Here is a 20,667-nt window from a genome sequence, read left to right on the forward strand (position 1 = left end):
AGTCTTTAAGGGAGGGAGATCCTCAAGAGGCGTCGAGAACTTTCGAGCTAGAGCGTGGCGAATACGCATAGGTCGGAGGTGCTCATCAGCGAGCTCGCGGCAGTAGATCTTCTGCGTAGTAGTGAGCTTCTTGCTCTTTGGAGAGGATACACGGGTGTTGTGAGCTCCATACTCGAAAATAGATACGTGCGCTGTCTCCAGGCACGTAACGATCTTTCCTCGCCACTCGCAGTCTAACTCACTAGCTTCGCAGCAAAGGCCGGAGCTGCATGTAAGTAGGCGGTAACGCATCTTGTGCTCTGCGTCAATACACATGCTGCATGCCATCGTCTGACTCTTCTGGATCTCGAACGCCTTCATCGTCTCCATCACAGCGTCGGCCGCGGCAGCGTCAATGCCGACGGCCCTCTCCTCCCACGGCACACGCTTCGGCATGGCCACACTCGCCGAACAGGAGCTCTGCGAGTGACGTCCAGCAGCTTTAAACCTATGTGGGCCACATTCGCCACATATCTGCACGGCCACCGCTGATAGGCCAGCGAAGACCCAAGCTCACCTTGTCTGCGCGCTTCCTGCAGCGAGCAGAGCCGAAACCACTTATTGTGTTACTACAGCACTCTTCTGTGCTGACACATTCTGACGGTGTTTTAAGTAATTCACGGTGCCATGATGGTACTGTTTTGTGCAATTACAGCGTGCTCCCTATATGGTCCACCCTCGCGAAAACGGGGTGCAGTACTGGATTGAGAGGATTGTGTACTCTCCCCAAACCCTGAGCTTTGTTTATTGAGCCACATACAAACAGCCTTATAAACTTATATGGGACGATGTAAAATATACCCTCGTGAATAAGTCCGGGAAGCAAGGGGTTAATAAAACCGGTATCGCTTTTACCAATTAATTGTAAGAGTCGCCCCATTGGTGTAACTCACATAGACAAGTGTTGCTTGTATTAAATCTAGCAGCTACCGGATACTTATCCGGAGAATAACTATTTCTACGGTTCACTCGGTAGCCACCCGTTTCAAGCTGTCACTCTGCAATCTTCATTTTGTAAGAACAACCTGTCTCCATCTTCCCAGTGACGATACTTGACGTGGGACGCGGTCCTGTATGGATCGCAGTCCTTCAAGTCGTTCCAGCACCGTCTTCCCGGCGGTGTCTACATTGTCGTTGGAGTGCACCTCAGGTGCATGCTGATAGCACCTTATCTTCTCTCCGAGGGAAGATTTTCTGAGCATTATTACAGGCTCGTAGCGCTGTCTCCCCTTCAGGAGTGTGGGCCTCATTCGATCGTTATATGAGTGCTACCCATCGGCTGTTGGTTTTCAACGGTGATTTCGACGGGTCTCCCACTGCAGAGCGCGCGCGGGCCGAGAGTGATCAAATCCAGATTCATAGTACCCTTGCGGCGCAATTCACCGCCCTTGTGTCTCCATACGCTGGAACATGTCCATCCTCTTTGCACCTCTCTTTTATTGTCAGTGTAGAGCTCATAGCAACTGCCTGGGCAGCATCCGCTCTCGTCGTGCGGATTCCTCGGCATCAGTCGCTGCCTGCCAATGACCATTGGCCGTCATGATCGACGACTGATGCGCGTGGATAGCGGCCGAGGGGCTATGTAGCACAGCCAACAGAGTCGACACGAGGTTCACGGCGTGAACTTCACGCGCGACTCAAAGGCGAAAACGTGGCCTTGCCTGTCAAAGTGTAGCACCAGTTCTGTAGGGAGGCTGCCTCGACTGCCCACGAGCGTCTTGACTATCGCTCGTTCGTGGGGGTTGTGCCGCGACTGCGTGAAGAGCGCAGGGTACAGAAACTTAAGTGTGTCCTGCGTGAAGGTTACGTGGAGCTCACCATTGGTAGACCGTCACGGCGCAACGGGGGTCGTCCTCATTAGGGTCTACCCACCGCGCAGTATTGAGTCTGAAGGTCAGCTTCCGGTGGAACGTTGTATACTTTTCCCACTGGTCCATGTAAGCCTGAAGGCCCTGGAAGTCTCGACAGAGAATATCCGGGCGGAAGACGCTGGCCGTGAAGCGGCTCGTGGTGGCGCTACGCTCGCTATCTTCCGAGTCGTAGCCGTGTACGAACTGCAAAAAATACTCTCGTGTGAGGTCCAGCGCCACGGCCGAACTGTTGGCGCGCCAGAGCAGCGTGGCCGAGTCGCGCAGCAGCGTCGAACGCTCCAGCGACGCGATACGAGACTGGAGAAAGCGGATGGAGGCGTCCAAGCCGACGTCGTCGGTCTCCGGTTGGATCTCCACCTCGCAGCGTCTGACTCTCGTACCCTGGCGACGTCTGGACGCGCAGTTGCGAGAAGGTGGCAAGTGCCGACGCGTGTAATCTCTGTAGGCAGCGCTTCTCTCTGACGGCCGCTGAAGACGCCGAAACGTGAGTGGACTCCTATGACTTGCGCAGATTTACGTTGTCTACACCTGAATACTGACAGAGAGTTTCTTCTTCACTTTTAGGAGAACCTTCGAGACAACTGAGGCTGCACACTAAGAGAAATGCGAATAACGATCTCTAAGTCCATTAAAACCAATCGACAAGAGCTCTTGCTTCAACAAACGTATCAAATGACTTGTTGCCAACCCACACAAGGGTCATTACAGTACTTTAGAACATGCTGACCTCAGTCTCATTCAAGATGCCCCCAAGGAGCTAAATCTACGAGGTACCTACCTGAGTTAATTTTCGTCACCAGCATCTCTGTCCGGTTAACTATGACCTCCGTCGATGCATCAACCACGTCAACTCCTTCAGAATCAATGTCTTCTAAGTCCTTCGTCGCTCTCGTTTCTGCACCACCACCATTCACAGTTAATGTCTCAGGGACGATGGAAAGGAGGCGAATCAAGCGTGCTCGATGAATAGAAATGTACCCCAACAGGCATCCGACAGCTATAACACAAGCGCCTCCAGCGAATCCTAGTAAGGACAACGTCTTGGCTGTGAATGGACTCAGGTTTGTCATTGTAGCTGTGGCGGACATCCCTGCCTCTTCCTCGATCCATACCATCGGGAGCCATCCTACAGCTAAATCACTATGCCAGGCATCAAGCACATGGCGATCTCCAATGTGGGCCGTGAGCTGCCACACGAGCCGGCGATGCACTACTACACCCGTCTGAAGATCGACATCAAACACGGACGACGACGCGTTCGAGGACGAGCTACTTTGCAGTGTCAGTGGCAGATCATCGTAGAGGAAACTCATATTGAGACTGGGGGAGGTCAGTGCCGATGAAGACACAATTCCACTCGGGAGTCCCGATGGCAACAACGTCCAGTTCATCACGTAGCGCATCGTTGATGCGCCAAAGCGAGTTGTGATGCTGTCGAATGAGATCTGAGCCACACGACGAGCGTACCCCCAATAAAAGTAGAGCTTCTGAGGTGGAAATTCGACCGACTTGGCCGAGTTTTCACCATGACCCGTAAGTACAGCAGTTGTAAACTGGGACCCATCCGTCACTCGAACCCCGCTGAGCTCCACGCTTTCACCCCATGCGTTCATGAGTGTAGAGCTATCCACCGCTAGTAGACGACCCACGACGCTCTTGCCTTTCCTGTACAGTGCAGCGTTATCTTCCAATGCAGCTACGAGTTCAAACATTGAGGCTCCACGCTCAGTTGCAGTTGAGTTGGCCCACAATGGAGTTTTACCGGAGGATTGGCCTTCTTCGCTTGGTGGCGAAGCGAATAGAATCTGGGATATCATTGAAGCTGCAAAATATCCCCCTGTAGGGTAAGCTAACGATGACGAGAGAGATCCTTTCTTACGGGCAGGCCTGGGAGGCAGCCCGAGGATATTTGGTTCATATCCAAACTTGGTAGCTACATATCGCAGGTAAGACTGAAGATCCCGTACGAAGCTTACAGGCTTGTCGTACATACTTTGTAGTCCAGGAAGCTGTAAGTACACTGCATTGGGTCCAACATCAGCCTCTCCCGTTCTGTCCACACAGATCAATTGTTTCTCTTGAGCACTCCAGTCACTATCGAAGGCTTCGACGACAGTCTCCATCACAGCTACACACCGTTCTATTGTCTCGAACGGTTGAGCTAGGAATGCATCCAATAGTAGCGCACGTCGAGTAGTTTTCGGTAGTGCAGAAGGGGGAGGTACTCCACTTTCCAACGCACTACCAGAGATATTGAGCTTAGGCCAACTCCACAACGTGTTATCATCATAACCGAACGCAGTCCAAAGGTTGCGGGCATCACTCATTAAAAGTGTGTAGTCGGTACCAAACCTGCACTCGATATCGTGATCGTACAAAAACTGACGGTCTTGGCAACTTTCAGTGCAGAACGAGCGTAGCTCAGCGAAGCCAGGGAGGAAGGTGCTCGTTTGCTGTACGACGACGCCATTCTGGGCGTCAAAAACAAATTCCTCAAGTGGGAAGCGTTCGGATCGACTTCCACTGTCATTCAGAAGGAGGCGTCCAGTACTGCCGTCGCGGACAGAGTAATTGGCTCCCGTGACACTACCGTTAACGAATTGAATTGCAGCTAAATCCACGAAGGTCAAAGGAGCAATGGTGTTGTCCGTGTCATCGTTAGCAAGGCGTACACGCTCCAGAATATACTTCTCCAGCACTTTGTGATCCAATAACGCTATCAACCAGGGCACAATCTGCTCCTGAATCATGGATACCGTATAGGCTAGCAGGACATCGTCGCTTACGCCTGATAATGTGCTGGATACAGCAACCATACGCCCCTGGAGGGAGCGCGATAGTACTTTTATTGCCTGAGTCTCGCTCGTCTGGTATTGAGACGACTTTGTAAGAGCTTTTGCAACCTCCACCAACCCGATCCGCTGAAAAGCAGTCGACCAGTAGCGTTGTCCACATTGCAAACCCCTTTCCGGGGTTAGTTAACGCTACAGACTCCGAGACATCAAGTAGAATTCGAGCTGCAGCAACCCACCACTCCGTTGTGCTAGCAAAGACTGGGGCATTTACCTGGCCATCCGGCTTCAATTTGCTTAAGGGAAATGCCTTAGCCATGTCAGTCGCACTTGGAAGTAAATGAGCTATCGACCCTGAGCCTTGGGTGAGCGGTGCGATCCAAAACTCTTCAATAAACAGACGAGCACTCGGGTGACTTGACCAAGACTGGAGCCAGTGTCCAACAATCTGGCACAAGCACGAGACTGTGGAGTCTGCCAACTGCTGGTCCTTGGTCACTTTTGCTGATGGATTAGTGGAACCAATTAGCTCTGCTTCATCGATTTCTCCACGTGCATATGAAAGCCATGATAATACTCCTGTTGGATGGAGAAATGACGACGGATTGGAGACGTCCCACAGCGTATAAAGTAGTGACAAGGAGTTCCCGCACTCTCCGACTGTCTTCTCTGTTTTACCGGCACCCACGTAGGCCACGTTCGCGACGAGATCGTATACAGATACGCTTCTAGCGATTGCAGTATTCCAGGGGAGCACAAACGCTAAGTCATAGCCAAACGCCAGCGGGTCTTCGGATGCTGCTGTACGTGATGCGCTCCACTCGTTTAGCTGATACACCTGGAAAAACAGCGACGAATCAGGCACTTCCCGATACCACTTCGCGATGACCAGGAGATTGTCGACTACCAATCCAAGTGCGTGTTTCAAAAAGGAAAGCGCCAATACTGACAGATCTGCCGTTGCCCGATTGATAGGACTAGTGGGAATTGAAGGTTGTACCAGTGCCACGAATTCATCGAAAGCGGTGGTTTGTAGAACTCCGTAGCCATCCAAGAGATGAGCGCACGGCGTCCTCACATCCCCACCGCTACCAGTCACGTTGATCAGACACCAAAGAATTCGACTCGCAGGGTTCAGTAAGGATCCAGTGGTCGCAACATCCCATAGTTTCCTGAGTGACGCTACTAGCATCGGCCAGAACTGGCGAAGCTGCTGTAAAATAGTCACGACTCATCTCTGACGTGACGGGAAAGGAATAAAGACGTTCCAGGTGAGACCCGAAGTCCAACCGCAGCTCGGAATCGCCTCGGAAAGTGTCACCTGTGGCCCATTGGAAAAGCACAAAATCTCGCAGAGAGTCATCTGTGGCCCAATGGAATAACCAGCGAGCAACGCCTCGAATTTGAGCCTCTGACAGAGAAGTTTCAGCGACCATCGCTGCCAGTAACTGAGCTCGCTCTTGCTCGTTCAGCGTATGCGCCATCGTAGCTGGTTGGATGACTTGCTCGGTAAGCGAATATTGGGCAACCAAGTGCTCGGCCTCATAGTCCATCCCTTCGTACATTTCCTCCCAGGCTCGGAATCCTGTGGGAAGTCCAGCGTCGTCAACAGCAACATCCCTTTTAACTATTGAGTACACGCTCGCAGTGTTCCACAGCTTCTTCGCCTGCGCCAAGGTTGGTAAAGTCAGTGAATTCACCGCTCCCTTGTAAAATCCTTTCCTGTAGAGCTCGAAGCCACGCTGGTCTCCAATTTGATGAACGTCCACGTCTACACTAGCGACATTGGTAGAGATCCACAGAGAACAAACACTTAAAGCCGCAGCATCGCTGTTTTCCCACTGCACGATGTAGTCCTGAACCACTGACAAATCGCTAGGAGTAGAGCTGTCAGCTAGAGTATCCAAGTCACTTTGAACCGTCAGGAGCGCGGTGGACCGATCGATTGCTGGATACCATTTCTTAAAGAACGAGTCGGAAGCGAGGAGACTGAAGTCTGATTGAGCGTCCCATATTACTTGAGCTGCTTCGATAGAGATATCGACGGGTGTGGTTTGGTTAAGCTCAAACACTGCGCGACCTTAGACAGATCCACGTCCGGTGTGGCAAGAACGCTGAGTAAATTACACACTTGGTACTTTTTCCTGCTCTGCCGAGTTCTTACAGTTTGGGTGAAACTAGACGGTGTCAGGGCTACACATTTTGTCCAAACTTCGGTCACATCGACAGTTTTTGTAGGTTGGATAAGTGCTGCCTCTTGGGTGATATTCGCATTAAAGAAGGAAACTGGCCGTGAAGCACTGCGTTGGATCTCATCTAGACCCGGGGAGAGTGTATAAGTGTATGACTCTGTACAGGAAGAGACCGTGGAAGTTTGAGGTGCGGGCTCCGATATGGTGTCAGTTGTCGGTGTAGTTGGACAACGAGCATAGAGCCAATGACCCAGCACATCGCGCTCCAGATGCTCATTCGATTTCCATCGCTGAAGCCACTGGAATACTCGCTCCATCCAGATTTCCCAGGAGGAGCTACAAAGTTTCGCTATCTCTTTCTGCGCAGAGTCCTTACTTGTTCCGTCATTACCTGCTACGGCCACAGCCAATGCTTCCCACAATGCATAACCTTTAGTGGATAGAATAGAAGCAGCATGAGTTGCATCCCACAGGTCAAGGGCTTCACGAGGGACTTCATATTGTGCGCCATTCCCACTGGTGATAGCCGAGCATTCACTCGCACTCAATGAAAACAGAGTTGTCTCGCAGCCAGTCGTGAGTTCAAGTCCACTTTGAAGACCATCGCGATATGGTTCAATGTCCAATTCACCAGCACCACCTCGTCGCCATTGATCGAGCAGACTATTCTTTACCCACTGAGAGCTACTCTGCTCTTTCGCCCAAGCCGCAATTTTAGTCACATGAGCCCTCGTCACCTGTGTGCAGCTCGTATCGATCAACGTCACGTTGAAAACCCCAGAACTTGATCCTCCACCTTTCATACTATCCTCACATGTTCGAGCAATCGCATCGTTCACTGCATCAGCAACCGCTTGTGTTTCAGCCGCAACTACGTTAGTTCCTTCACTGATATGCGTAGCTAAGCGGACCCACTTCTCGTATCCTTGAGTATTGCGGAATGATAGTTCGTTGACAGGATTCCATAGTGAGATTGCGGCAGCGAGACTAATCCGCTCTGCGTCATTCTGAGCCATAGGAGCGAGTTCAAACCCCACCGTTCCATCATCTTGGTCGTCCGCTAAACTCGTCGACACCATATCACAGGAAAATACACGAGCTTGACGTGTATAGATCGTCTGGGTCTTCGTAAAGGTAGGTCCTGTGGTAGTACACGTAACTTCGGTCACTTGATACGTCCTCACATCCGTGAAGAATGGAGACACGTTAGCACTTGTCGCTGCTGTGGATTGTTCTTGCTCGGTCGATGTCTCTTTGCACTCCAGTTCTCCCGTCGTCACAGTAGCAGAACCGACTTGAGTTTCACTGAGCTCCACACGTGGCCAGCAGGTACTTCGTAGCCACCAATAGTACACTGTGAACTTGTATAGCTCGTTGTGAGCCCAGCTCCTGAGCCATCTCCCAATTGCTTGAGCACTAACTCCCGTTACAGCGAGTGTTGTAAGCTGCTGGGAGTCATCGATCAGACGTGCGTAGTTACTCGTCCGAATGGCTCGTACCCACCCAGCGTAGTATTTTGTATCAGAAGAATGGACCGGACGTAAGAAGGAGACGCCTTCCGTGACGTCCCATAGCACGTTTCGAGCATTCTCTGATATTCCAGATCCGAGTTCAGCCACAGCCTCTGGGTTCATTTCGAAACCTAGTTGCAAGCCGTCGGTATTGGGCTCTAAATCGTATCGCAAGCAGCCATTGTGGCGCGTCAAATGCATCACAGTCGTGCAGGTTCCATCGGCCCAATGCCGTAAAGCTCGACGTCGAATGAATCCGTCGTCTAGTAAGGCCTTAATCCACGTCAAAATAGCAGATACCTCGGCACTCGTAATCCCCGTAACACCTGCTAGCAGTCCCGAAGTCGACGCTGTCGTTGAGCCATCCACTATGCCCAACCACTTCGTGAAACCTGCAGGGTCCACAAAAGAAAAATTGGTCGACGACGAGTTCCAAACTTGCTGTGCAACGTCAGCACTCACGGTCGTTCCACCGGAAGACGTCGACAATGGCTGAAGGCTGAAACCTGCTTGAATGCCTACCCGTTCGAGATCCAAATCCACCTCTGGGTCACTCCTATCGCTGCTAATAGTGCGTTTGGCAAAGGCGTTTCGCCAGTATCGCTGTCTGTCACGCTGCACAATCCCACTCTGAGCCCAGACGATGATGTAGTCTCGGATCGCCATCAGTTGCTCTCGTGTGAGGTAATCTGCTGCAAATGCCACATCATTGTTAACGCCTTCGATAACACAGTCGATGGCCGTCTCATTTAGCGCCACAACCTGCTTCCAGATCGCAAAACCTGTTGCTGTTGTTTGAGGGCCATCAAGCCCATCGGTCGCGGTTTGAACGGAGTCGTAGTCTACGAGTAAAAAGCGGAGATTCGACGGACGCGAGCCTAGCAACAGAGTCGCAGCCTCCAAACTCAGTTCTAGTGATGACGTTGCCGGTAATAGCTCAAACCCCGTTCGTTCTTGGTTAGTGGGGCTGTCATCAATCCAAGCGTCCAAGTCTGTCGGTGAACTTCCTTGTTGTCTCCACAGATTAATCACTGCTAGCTTTGCGTTATCAATCGTCGCCTGGTTAGTGGCTACGTCACGCGCCACGATCTCGTTCTTGATGGCACGTAGCACAAATGGTACGACCTCCAGACAGGCACGTTCAAAACTTCTTGTAGCACGTACGGGAACGCGACTCGCTGCATTTTGATGTTCAAAGAGGCAAGTGTTCGAGGCACAAAATTGGTCTGTTGAGTCTCAATCTGCCGTCCGAGAAGAGCTGGTACAGCCTCCACGTGCAATCTATTCAACATGTTGCTCAGCACTCGTGGCACAGCTTGTCGTCGTGCAAGACCAAACTGCTTTGTTAGTAAGCTAGGAAGTGCGACGTCGGTCTGGTCCCGATACACATCGCGTAGCATGACTGGGATCTGCTCGGTGCGTGCCACCGCGTGCATCCGAACGAGAGCGGCGGGTAAGTTGGCATCTCCAACTCGTCGTCGCTGTCGATTGATCACGGCCGCCATTCCCTCACGCTTGACACGTGCCATCATTTCTGGTAACAGAGCATGCAACGCTCGTAATTTGGTAGCAGCTACGAAATCGCTTTGCAAGTGTCTGACGTAGTCTCGGATGTGAGCGTGTGCGAACTCGGCGGCGAGAAATCTCTCGGTACGTCCAGTCTGAGCGTGGAGCTTGGTCAAATGACGGACGTACGAGGCATTGAGAGTCACCACGAGGTCACTCTCAGAGCCAGTCGAGCGTTCAGCGGAGAAATGGTAAGTGGAGGCCACCTGGTAACTCACAGCGCTGTAGCTGTCCGAGTCGTACGCTTCGTCTTCGATCGTATGGAAACTCACATTAAGTTTGCGTGTTCGCTTCTCGTACGTGTACGGCCCAACCTGCGCGAGCTTTGGTTGAATTGTTCCACCTCCAGCTAGTAAATCTTCAGCGTTCGTAAGATTCCAGAGGTAAAAACTCGTGAACTCAGGTGCGTCCATTGCGAAGATGAAAGTTGAATAGTTGAGAAACGCCGCGGACGTCTCTGCAGCTGTAGGCTTGGGCATCCATTTGAACAGAAGTGCGGCCTGAGCTTTCCGCTCCGCTTCCTGTACGTGGAATCCCAGCACAATGAACACGACACCGCAGGCCACCAGCGCCAAGGCGAGTCCGACGCCAAACATCGTCGGGTCGCTGCACCCGCGGCTATTTTTTAAACTCTAGATTACATTTCTGTGGCGACTATTAGTTATGAGGTTTGGCTGCCAGTAGTGTGGCTTGCTCACTGAAGTACAGTCGATTGGCTCGTAGATTGTCCAGAGTGGCTTTGGCAGCTGGAACAAGGTGGGCGATAGTCGCCCACAGAGGCGCCACGAGGTAGTCAATGAAGTTAATCTGAAGACGGCACCGAGTGGCTTCGTCCTGCAAGTTGAGCAGATGTGGTGGGACGTTGAGCCCCAGCTCGGCTGAGCGCTCCGCCTGCTGTGTGAACTCTGTACACACACGATCGACCCACTTAAGCGCCACCCTTAGAGGTCGCCCTACTGATCCAAGATCAGCGCCGTGGATGATCATGTTGAGCATCAACTGTCGACCTTCAGGCACGTTTGAGAACTCGTGGATGTTGCCTACAACTGCCAATTCGGACAGTAACTTGGTGTGGTGCTTCATGTCGGTACCGAGAATGCAGCGGACGATGTGTGTACGCGCGGATGCTCTGGCATTGGCGCTCAAGTCACGGAGGATATCGCAGCCTGGCACTATAAACGCAAGCATGTTAGGTACAGGGAGTAATAGCAACGAAGAAAAAAAAACAGTGAAGAGGGCTTACTCTTGAGTACAGAGAAAGTGGTGGCTGCGTGGTGGTTTTCCAGAACGGAGATGTCATTGTAGCAGAGGGCGAGGGCAGAGCTTGAGTCCACTTCGAATTGATTGTCATTCCCTGGGTGATCGGCATCATGACCAAGAGCTGCAACCAATAGACTCAGAGCCTCGAGTTCCTTGATAACCGAAAGGACTTCGGGGGATCGCATCAGTGTGTACGAAGCTAAAGCCACATCGAAGCCGTGATAAAAGCTGTGATACGGCACGTCGCGGTATTTGCTAGCGAGTTCTCCAATGAACATCCGAAGGGTGATGATCTCAATCCGGAACGTTCCGATCAGTACCAGTCCCTCGAAAAGTTGATACGCATAGTTCTCCAGTTCCGAGATGGATTTGGTTAATGGATCGAAATTGTCGCGCAGTAATTCTTCCACTTGGCCGTATCCATCCTGCCCCAAAGTCATACGATGCCATCTCGTGATCACTGAATGTGTACGACTAGCTCGTACAACAGACGCTGTACGACTGCGAACACGCGGACGAAGGAGCACTCTGCCTGTTTCTTCCTGATCTCCATCACTGTCCTCCTCCTCGTCGTCATCTGTGAGACCTTGTTCTGCTCGGCCGTGGCGTACCTGAGCTTGTTGATGTGACCGTGACTTAGCCAAGCGCTTGATAAAGCGACCAAGCACCCAGCAAGCATAAGCAAAAGTGCTCCACTTGTTCCGAGGGATACACTTGGCCTCATCGAAGCCACTCAGATCCAAAAGCGAGTGTACACTTGCCACTTCATGTTTGGTATCGACTCCAACCTCCCCATTACCAGCACCAGAAGCATCAGCTCTGTCATTTCGTTCAGTACGCGAGCCTTCTTCACGCGCTGTGTCCTGGGCTGAGCGGTTTGCCCAGTAATCTGCCTGCACCTTAGCAAAAATAATAAGCGAAGAGTTCACGTGCAGTGCGTGAGCCACAAGGCGTAAGTAGTGGGCCATGACGTCGTCATCATAGCGTGCGACTGGAGGACTTGCAGAAGGGAATTGACCAAAGTTGACAGCTTGTAGAACGCCCACCGTCTCACCAGCACGGTCCAAGACAGGTTGAGTAAGAAGGCACTCGGTCTTGAAGCCAAACTTTGCGTCGAAAGAGCGATCGAAGCGGGGGTCTTCGTACGGCTTGTGGACAGTCAGAGGCTCCTTGGTCTCAGCTACATGGCCAGCAATACCGCGCCCGTATGGAATTCTCAACCCGTTGACGCTACTAAGAGAGCTAAGGCTCCAGAGCTCTTTCTTGATCGTATCGGAGACGTAGAGCGTCACGTGGGATGTGTGGAAGACAGCACTGCCCATTTCACAGATCAAAGACACGAGGCTGGAAGGATCTCGCACCGATTCCACCAACAAATGAGAGCGACACAGAGCCAACAATTGGCGCTTTTGTCGTGTTGATGCTCGCAGATCATCGGACCGTTGTTTGGCAGTCAGAGCCAGCGCTATCGCTGCTAGAATCGGCTGTACTTGTGTCTCGAATGGTAATTCCGACTCAACTTCGAGCATCGATGCAGCTAGCGACTCGAACGAGTTCGACGCACAAAGACAGAGCACACCGCATGGCTTCGCTCCTCGACTGGTTGGCACGGGCAGGAATATCAGTGATTGTTCCACGTTACTCTCGCGCTGTAAAGCAGAATTCAGAGCAACATCATCACTGAGGTCCACGCATACATGCGTGCGTGCACTGTCTAGTAGTCGCTGTAATAACGCGTTGGTAGACCCCACCACTGCACAGAAAGCTTCCCCTTGCGTCAGTTTTCCGTGACTAGCGAGGACTTCACACTTGTCACTGTGCAGTTCAATAAGGCAGAGTCCCGATACAACTGGAGCAACAGCCATAATCTCTGCAGCCAATTGCCCAACATCAGGTGAGTGCAGCCACTCAGCCTCCGCATCTGAAAGTCTCTCCGAATCCCCTGCTACGAGACTTAATCTTTCACTACTTAGTGCGTCTTCGCTCTCCACAGCGGAATCACCAGGACCGACTGTATCCCGTAACACTTTCTGTGCGACAAATTGTGATCGAGTCTGTCGTACAAGTGCTTTCTGCAATTCGAACGGATACACTGCGTTCTCGACTGCCGTCAGTGTTGCATGCATAAATTCCTTGGAGAATGCCAGCCCCTCTTGAGCACTTCTCGCTTCCATCACAAACCGCGGCCTTCCATGTTCATCTGGCAGTACACCAGCGAGCACACTGGCAGTCGTAAACCCCAGCACGGAGTCCACGTCGCAGGAGACGTCATACGTTCCTAGATCCCGAAGACAAACGACGTACGTCGCTGCCGGTACCGCGGTCAATGCAATCTCGTCGTTGACACCAAATTGTTCGACGAGTCCACGCAACGAGAAAGTCTCGAGTGAAGTCTGAAAACCAACAATACCAGGGCCAGAACTGGAGCAAGCTACAACCTTGAGCACCGGAAGTTTAGCCGTCGATAGCGAATAAAGCACCACGGCCGTTGCATCCAGAGCTGAGGCTGCAGCAACCAATAAACAGGTCAGTGTCTTCTGCAAGGACTGCTCAGACTGTGCAGCATCGCGCATCTTCAAGCCCGCTAGAGTCTTGTAGAACTGCAACTTGCGATCCAATTCCCGAAACGCAGCCATATTCTCCAGTATTGTACTGCCGGCTTCCATCACCGTCGAGTCCCAAGACACTCGACCAGATGATGAACTGACCGTGAGTCTCGTACTGATACGTCCACCCGTGCCATTGCCTCCTGCAGTCGGTGGGCGTAGTGGCTCCAAGTGAATGCGACTATCGTGTAGCTGTGTATTCTTCTTTGAATAGGGTTTACCACTGCGTTGTGGTGGCATGGGCATGAACTTCTTTTCACTCTCGTCCAGCGGTGACGACCCAGGGATCGATGGCAGTAAGGATGAAGGCCCAGTGTATGTCGAAGTTCCATTCGCGTTTGGACCCCCTTCCAGTCGATGCAAGCGGGACATCGTCGCGGACTGCTATGTCGGTAGCAGAACCTGTTGGATGGACTCGACAGCAGCACGCACTCAACACACCCGGGTGCGTACGTTTCGTTGCCGTAAAACGCGGATCGTTTGTTGAAACTGGAGACGGTGACTTTATCGACTCGATCACTAGCTGCAGGTTTCACGTCTCCGTTCCATTTACGGAAATCGCTGAAATCGCTGAGGTTGTCGGGGCGAATGTTTTTCTCAATTCCATGTTAAGAAGCTGCTGAGAGTCAACGGATCTGCGTCTTATCTTGTCGTTTGGGGGCCTTTTCGGGCTGTCGTTGAGCTGCAAACATTACGAAACTCGAAAGCAACGTGAGCGTACTTGCTGGCTTTATCTCGCCTCCTCAGCGTCACGTTGGTCCACCCTTGGTATCAAGTCAAGTACAGCGACCCTGAAAGACAGGGGGGAGCTGCTTGTCGAACCACTGAGCATCGAGCGCGAAAGCTTCAGCTGCTCATCTCCTAGTAAACGACCGATTCTCTCTTGAAGAGACCGATGATGAATACGGTTCTGACTTTGTTCACTTGCATTTTACTTCACTACAAAATATTCCTTCTGTCTCCCTCTAAACGAGTGGCTTGCCAACAGCTCCAATAGATGCCAGCGCCTTGACCTCCGTGGGCTGGCCGCCGTCGTCAAAGAATCCGTAGCCTTTGAAGGTCGACTGTACCGCCTTCTTCTTTGCGGCCGTACTGTGAGGGAATCGGATCTCCTCTTCGTACATGAGCAAGTCCTGCACACGCAGCAAATACGACTCGAGATTCTTGAGGTAGCGCTCAGTCTGGCGGTGTCGCGACGAAGCACAGAACTGGATGCCCTCGTCTTTAATGATGTAGCCGATGCCAAAGCCGTCCGGCACCACAGGGCCGAAACCAAACAACCTTAGACTGGGATTACCACAATTGCTCGTTGACAGCACCGAGTGGTTCAACTTACACCAGGCGTCGTCTGCGAATAACGCAGGAGTGGGTTTGCTGTTATCAGCGGCCTTCTCATGCTGCCACAGACATTCGAGAGCGTAGAGATGGCGTTCGGGACCTTTACCGCCAGCGCAGTCGCGCACATTGGCGACGTGAGTGGAGATGGCCTTGCGTAGTGATCCGATCTTCTCGAGTGGCGTCTTCTCCGAGAAAAAAGTCTCCACGAACTCGAGTGCGTCGGCTGTCATGGCACGCGCAGCCTCCGTGCGACCGTGTAAGAAGCGCTTGGTGAGAACAGGTTCGTAGATGCACGGTGCACTGCCATACTGGAAATAGTAGGCGGCCGCGAAGGCCATCTGCACGAAGGCGTCTGGGCTCATATTGTGCTGAGTGATGAACAGCTTACCGAACGCCGTAAATTCGAGCACTTTGACCTCATTTTGTAGCATTAGATCTGTGAGCTGAGCCTCGGCGAACTTGATCCCTTCCTGTAGTTCATGATCCAGCTCCCACTCGAGTTTGTGCGGCTGTACACGCGGACGTCCAGGCGTGTCGGATGGGCTCAATTGCGGCGCGCGATATGACGCCTCCAGGAAGGCGTAGTTACCAGCCCGGATCGTCTGTGCGAAGCGGATAATAGTGTCTGTGAACACGTCCGACACGAAGCGCAACACCGTGTGACCATCCACGAAGGCGTGCTCGAAGTTGCACCCGGCTACGCCGTTCTCGCACACGATGAGCTGCAGCTTGTCGTACCAGCGATTCATGCACGTGCCCGTCTGGACGCCGTCCTTGGTGATGCTGTACGTGCCGTGCAGTGCCGTGGCCGCAAATGCTGCGGCATCTGGAGGCGACGTGGTGTCCAGACACACGAGGAACAGCGCGCGGTCGATAACGGCTAGGGTGTCTTTGTTCTTGGCCTGCAGTTTGGTACGTAGGTTGGCCCATTTGGCCCGACGCTCCGTGGTCAGCACCCCCACGGCGTTTGACGCAGCTTCGACGTCGTCGGTCTTCAGTGCATCTTCGTTAATGGCCTTGAGGTTGGCCAGCAGTTCTCGCTCCGTGATGGCCGTAACACCGTCTTCCCAGATGACGTCAAACCAGTAAAACTGGTTGCGGCAGACTACCACAATGTGTTTCGACAGCTCGTCCACCATGACGTCGTCAGCACCGTCTGAGGGAACGCGCGCGCAGCCAAAAAGGCGCTTGTACTGATGCATACACAGCGCCATATTACCGCGCCACATGTCGGGCTCGAGTGTGCCTCGACGCAGAGCGTTGACGAACTTGAGTGCGCCCAACACGAGCGATGCAGCACGCGAAAGCTGGTTATTCCGCGAAGGTGTGGGGTCATCCTCCAATACGAAGAAGGGGTTGACATTGAGCACAACAGAGCTGCGGTGGTTCAGATAGGCCTCATACCAAAAGTCCTCGATATACGAGTGTTTGTCCTTGTCGTAGTCGAGCAACTGCTGGTGCAATCGCGGGCCGTCGCTGGCCAGGAATTCCTTGACACTGCGCTCCGTCTGGTGCTGCTCTTCAGGTGTTTGTAGAGCTTTCACAGACGCCAGGAAGCGCTGGCACGTGCCCTCCAGGTCGGGGATCGGCAGCTTGGGTAGTGACGTTTGATGGCGGAATGTGGTCGACTCTGCGTCTGTGGGCGGATGCCAGGCGGCGGTGGGGCAGGTACCGTTGTTCGCGCTCGAGTTCGCATTGTTGGCCACCATTGCTGGTGGATTGAGAGCTGGGCGCTTGGACGCAAATTGGAGAATGGTCTTTAGTCAAGACTCTTGACACCTTTCCTAATAAAGACGTTAAACGCTAAAATGGCTACGCTTTACTTCAAGTTGCGTTGCGTGGGATTGCTGTCCGCGACGGTTTTGAGAATGAATATGAAGTAAAACAGCAGAGGAACTGTTTTGTGCCTCTATAGATTAATATTCCTTGCAGTATCGTTCGTTTCATTCAACGATTTTAATGACACTTGCGTGTCAAAAGCGTGCCTGCCAGACAAATATCTCGAGTTCACCGTGAACGCAAAGTTACAGGTCTTTCGTTACTCTCAGTTCAACCACACGTCTCCAGCTTCAAACCGGGAGCCCCGAGCTCTCCCTCAGCCTGAGGCTCAGGGTCCCTGTGCCATTTACTGCGCGCAAACTTCAACTGCCAACTGCACGATCTGAACGAGGCCCTGTGAGTTGGAGCGCTGCTTATCGGTAAAGCTGTTCCATGAGTATTGGAGCTGGTTTGCCTTAGCGTAAATACTCGTCAGCGCGAGAATCATCAGCGTATTGGTCACAAGAACCACAGCACGGTCTCCAAAGGGTGTGACATCTGAGCTTTCGCGCGTTTGAAGCCTAGGGAACATGCCGACCAAGTGACTCCAACAACCGTCTGAACGAAACTCAGCGGAACTTGGACATCTAAAGGCTCCTTTATGCTGCGTACACTCTTTGCAAGCGGCCCAATGCGCTCGCCGATTAACTGTATCGTCCTTAGGGTATAATCCTGTTCGTTGTCTGAGATTTCATTCAAGTGGTGGCGACGCACGCAATTCTCGTTGATACTCTGAAGGCTGCACGCGAATAGCCTCCCCTAAAGCAGCAAGCGCCTTGATCACATGCTTCGCATAGTCCTGCACCACCAGCTCCATCGTCTTGACCGCCAAGAACGAAGTCTGTTCCAACACAGGGGCCATTTCTTGCCGCTGTAACGCTAATTTCGTCTCTAACTTCTCAAACTGGATCTGCTCCGGCGCATTTTCCTCTTGGTTCGAAGCAGTATTGCAGGAGTTTTCATTGTTGTCATTGTTGTAATACAAACTGCAGCCCGACGTTGCTGACGACACAACGAACTGGATCATTTGTCTCAACTTCATCCTTTGTTACACGCGCATCTAACTGCGCTCGAGCTCTCCTCTAACGACTTTGACAGCTCGTTTCTCATCCGTTCTTGGCGCTCTTTTGTAAACTTGAGCATACAAACGATATTCACTGTCAATAGGCCGTGGAATTCGATCAGCCCAGATAGTTGAGAGCTAATAAGCCCTCCGAAGGTTTTGCTTGAAGCACGGTCCAGTTTCTAAGCTTTCTGCAGCGACTTTGCCACTGTCACTGTCTGCTGAATAGGTCGCTCATCCAGTCCGTGATCGCCACGTGACAATCATATCCTTCCAGAAAGCTCTCCGGGAAATTGACACTGAAATTGCTAATTGAAGATGCGCTCGCTCTGAGTGCTTCCCGGTTTAATTTGCCTTGCAACTCATTGATGAGAGCTGTCATAGAAGTGATCATACGCTCGAACACGGCGCGAGTCTGATACAGCACACCACGTACGTGAGTGTCACAACGCCGGCCAGCGAAGTGGAACGCTGTGACGCACTGCTGATTCGCGAGCCGCTCAGCATCTCGCTTGCGAAGCAGCTGGTCCCGGTCACGATGCACGCACAACTCGCTTTCATTCGGAGCTTTAACGCGTGGGGCCTCGCTGTACAAACGACCTTCACGGAGCTTCAGGTATGCCAAATCAAAGGCTTCTTCTTTCTGCAGAAGCTCGTACAGCTCCGAGAGAAGATGCTGAACCTTCTTCATGTGTTCGGTACGAACGCTTCGAGAGGAGCGTATGACTTGTTTCGTCAGATCTTGAGCAACGGTAGCTTTGATCTCGGAGCATTTGTGAATTAAGTGGCCCAAGCCTTGGCTGACTCGTTGTAGCCGCTCTAGATCATCCAGTGCGCTGAATGGGAGTTCTGCGTACGTCTTACCGCACTGCTTTTCGGCCGATTGCAGCTCACGGACGACAGAAGCGACTGCTATTAGATGCTGGGCCTGCGCCTCCACATGTGCCTGCAGCGGGGTGAGCTCGTCCGATACCATAGCAGTGAGGGAGTGAGAACTGGCAAGTGAAAACTCGAGAGAACTAGCAACTAAGTGAGCGATTAGCTGGCAAAAGGGTGGACTCTACAACTTGCGGTTTGCCTTTGGATCGTCAATACACTTCACTTTGCAGCGAAACGGCCTCGATGAGCCACCCCATTTCTTATCCCTTTCAACTTGGGCTAAGCGCGCGACGCCTCTTGTCCAACTATTTAGTGTAGTGGGCAGTGACAGCCAGAAACAGCCAGCGACCTAAACAACAGCCTTCCAGGTCCCAATTACGTGGTCGATGATGTCCTGAACGCCTTTGCCCTGGTTAATCTGCGAGAACACAGTGGGGCCCTCCCCACGCATGAGCTTCGCGTCGCGGTCCATGACGTCCAGATCCGCGCCGACGTGTGGGGCCAAGTCAATCTTGTTAACGACTAGCAGATCCGCCTGTGTGATGCCCGGGCCGCCCTTGCGAGGAACCTTATCGCCACCAGCCACATCGATGACGTAGATGATGTAGTCGGCCAGCTCACGGCTGAAGTTGGCGGCCAAATTGTCTGTCGGATCCACACAACGAAGCACAATTGTTAGTATTTGAGAGGTATAGTCGTAGCTGTCAGCTCGCCCACCTCCTCCAGACTCCACTAGCAGCAGTTGCGTATCGAATTCGTCCGTCAGGTCCTCGCACGCCTGTAGGTTGGCCGAGATGTCCTCTCGGATGGCCGCATGCGGACACCCGCCCGTCTCAATTGCGCGGATACGTTCTTCGGGCAGCGCGTCGTGGCGCACAAGAAACTCGCCGTCCTCACGTGTGAAGATGTCATTTGTCACAGCGGCTAGGCTGAATTTTTCTTTAAGCGCGTGACAAAGCGCCAGCATAAGCGCCGTCTTGCCGCTACCCACAGGGCCACCGATGCCAACGGTAAAGGCCCGCTGCGCCCAGTCCCGGCCAGACTTGGCCGCGTCTCGCTGGTGGAAGAACCCGACATGATCCATGTGCTCGTGCGTGTGCCCATGTTCGCGCAGCTGCTTCTCTTCGTCAGGCGTTGGTGCCCGGCCGCGGTTCTGAGTGAAGCGCCGAACCAGTTCGTCTCCGTTGATCATGTGGTCAGCCCCATGTTCGTGCGAATGGCTATGATCGTGAGAGTGGCCGTGGTCATGCGAGTGAGAGTGATCATGCAAATGCGAATGTTCCATGGCTTATTGTCGTCCTGCGTGGTCCAAAGTAGATCGTGAAGTGAGCTACTGTACCGTTACATGTATTCGACGTATCTGCGTATTCGACATATCTGTGCGAGTCATCACTCCATTGACCAATCACAATCCAGATCACTTCAACAGTTGATGTACATGTAATTAAAAAAATGCCGTAATTTGGGTTGTAAGAATTCGGTACAGAAAGATTTTAACCCCTCCAAACCGGATGCTGCATAATGCAGTTTAGATTTGAAGGCTTAAACTGAATATATGCAGTTTAAGCAAATTTAATCTTAAAGTTTGTATTGGCGCCCTTTCCCCCGACACATCGGTATACAAACCGCAAGTCAACATATTGTGGCGTTTCTGTTCACGCGTTTCTTTTTCCACCGCGGGGAGTGACCGCCATTTATCAAAATTTGTAAAATGCAATTTGAGAGGTTTTGG

At 52.3% G+C, this 20,667-nt stretch overlaps 5 protein-coding genes across 5 annotated transcripts; all 5 read right to left on the reverse strand.

Moving 5' to 3' along the window:
• Positions 1-1,493: 1,493 nt before the first annotated feature.
• PITG_17904 (uncharacterized protein) lies at positions 1,494-1,976 on the reverse strand (the record flags this gene model as incomplete). Its single annotated transcript, XM_002896192.1, has 3 exons — positions 1,494-1,617; positions 1,665-1,831; positions 1,875-1,976. 3 exons carry the CDS (start codon positions 1,974-1,976, stop codon positions 1,494-1,496), a joined length of 393 nt encoding a protein of 130 aa, XP_002896238.1.
• Positions 1,977-2,834: 858 nt separating this feature from the next.
• PITG_17905 (uncharacterized protein) lies at positions 2,835-9,937 on the reverse strand (the record flags this gene model as incomplete). Its single annotated transcript, XM_002896193.1, has 7 exons — positions 2,835-2,955; positions 2,997-4,762; positions 4,824-5,887; positions 5,931-6,432; positions 6,565-6,765; positions 6,816-9,530; positions 9,581-9,937. 7 exons carry the CDS (start codon positions 9,935-9,937, stop codon positions 2,835-2,837), a joined length of 6,726 nt encoding a protein of 2,241 aa, XP_002896239.1.
• Positions 9,938-10,628: 691 nt separating this feature from the next.
• On the reverse strand, positions 10,629-14,209 carry PITG_17906 (3'5'-cyclic nucleotide phosphodiesterase, putative; the record flags this gene model as incomplete). The annotated part of the gene is made up of 3 exons (XM_002896194.1): positions 10,629-11,143; positions 11,215-13,144; positions 13,271-14,209. 3 exons carry the CDS (start codon positions 14,207-14,209, stop codon positions 10,629-10,631), a joined length of 3,384 nt encoding a protein of 1,127 aa, XP_002896240.1.
• Positions 14,210-14,802: 593 nt separating this feature from the next.
• Positions 14,803-16,984, reverse strand: PITG_17907 (choline/Carnitine O-acyltransferase, putative; the record flags this gene model as incomplete). The annotated part of the gene is made up of 1 exon (XM_002896195.1): positions 14,803-16,984. One exon carries the CDS (start codon positions 16,882-16,884, stop codon positions 14,803-14,805), a length of 2,082 nt encoding a protein of 693 aa, XP_002896241.1.
• Positions 16,985-18,256: 1,272 nt separating this feature from the next.
• Positions 18,257-20,252, reverse strand: PITG_17908 (urease accessory protein ureG, putative; the record flags this gene model as incomplete). The annotated part of the gene is made up of 3 exons (XM_002896196.1): positions 18,257-19,002; positions 19,315-19,580; positions 19,653-20,252. 3 exons carry the CDS (start codon positions 20,125-20,127, stop codon positions 18,268-18,270), a joined length of 1,476 nt encoding a protein of 491 aa, XP_002896242.1.
• Positions 20,253-20,667: the final 415 nt, after the last annotated feature.

This window comes from Phytophthora infestans, genomic scaffold (assembly GCF_000142945.1).
Source record: "Phytophthora infestans T30-4 supercont1.64 genomic scaffold, whole genome shotgun sequence".
Taxonomy (NCBI): Eukaryota; Oomycota; class Peronosporomycetes; order Peronosporales; family Peronosporaceae; genus Phytophthora; species Phytophthora infestans.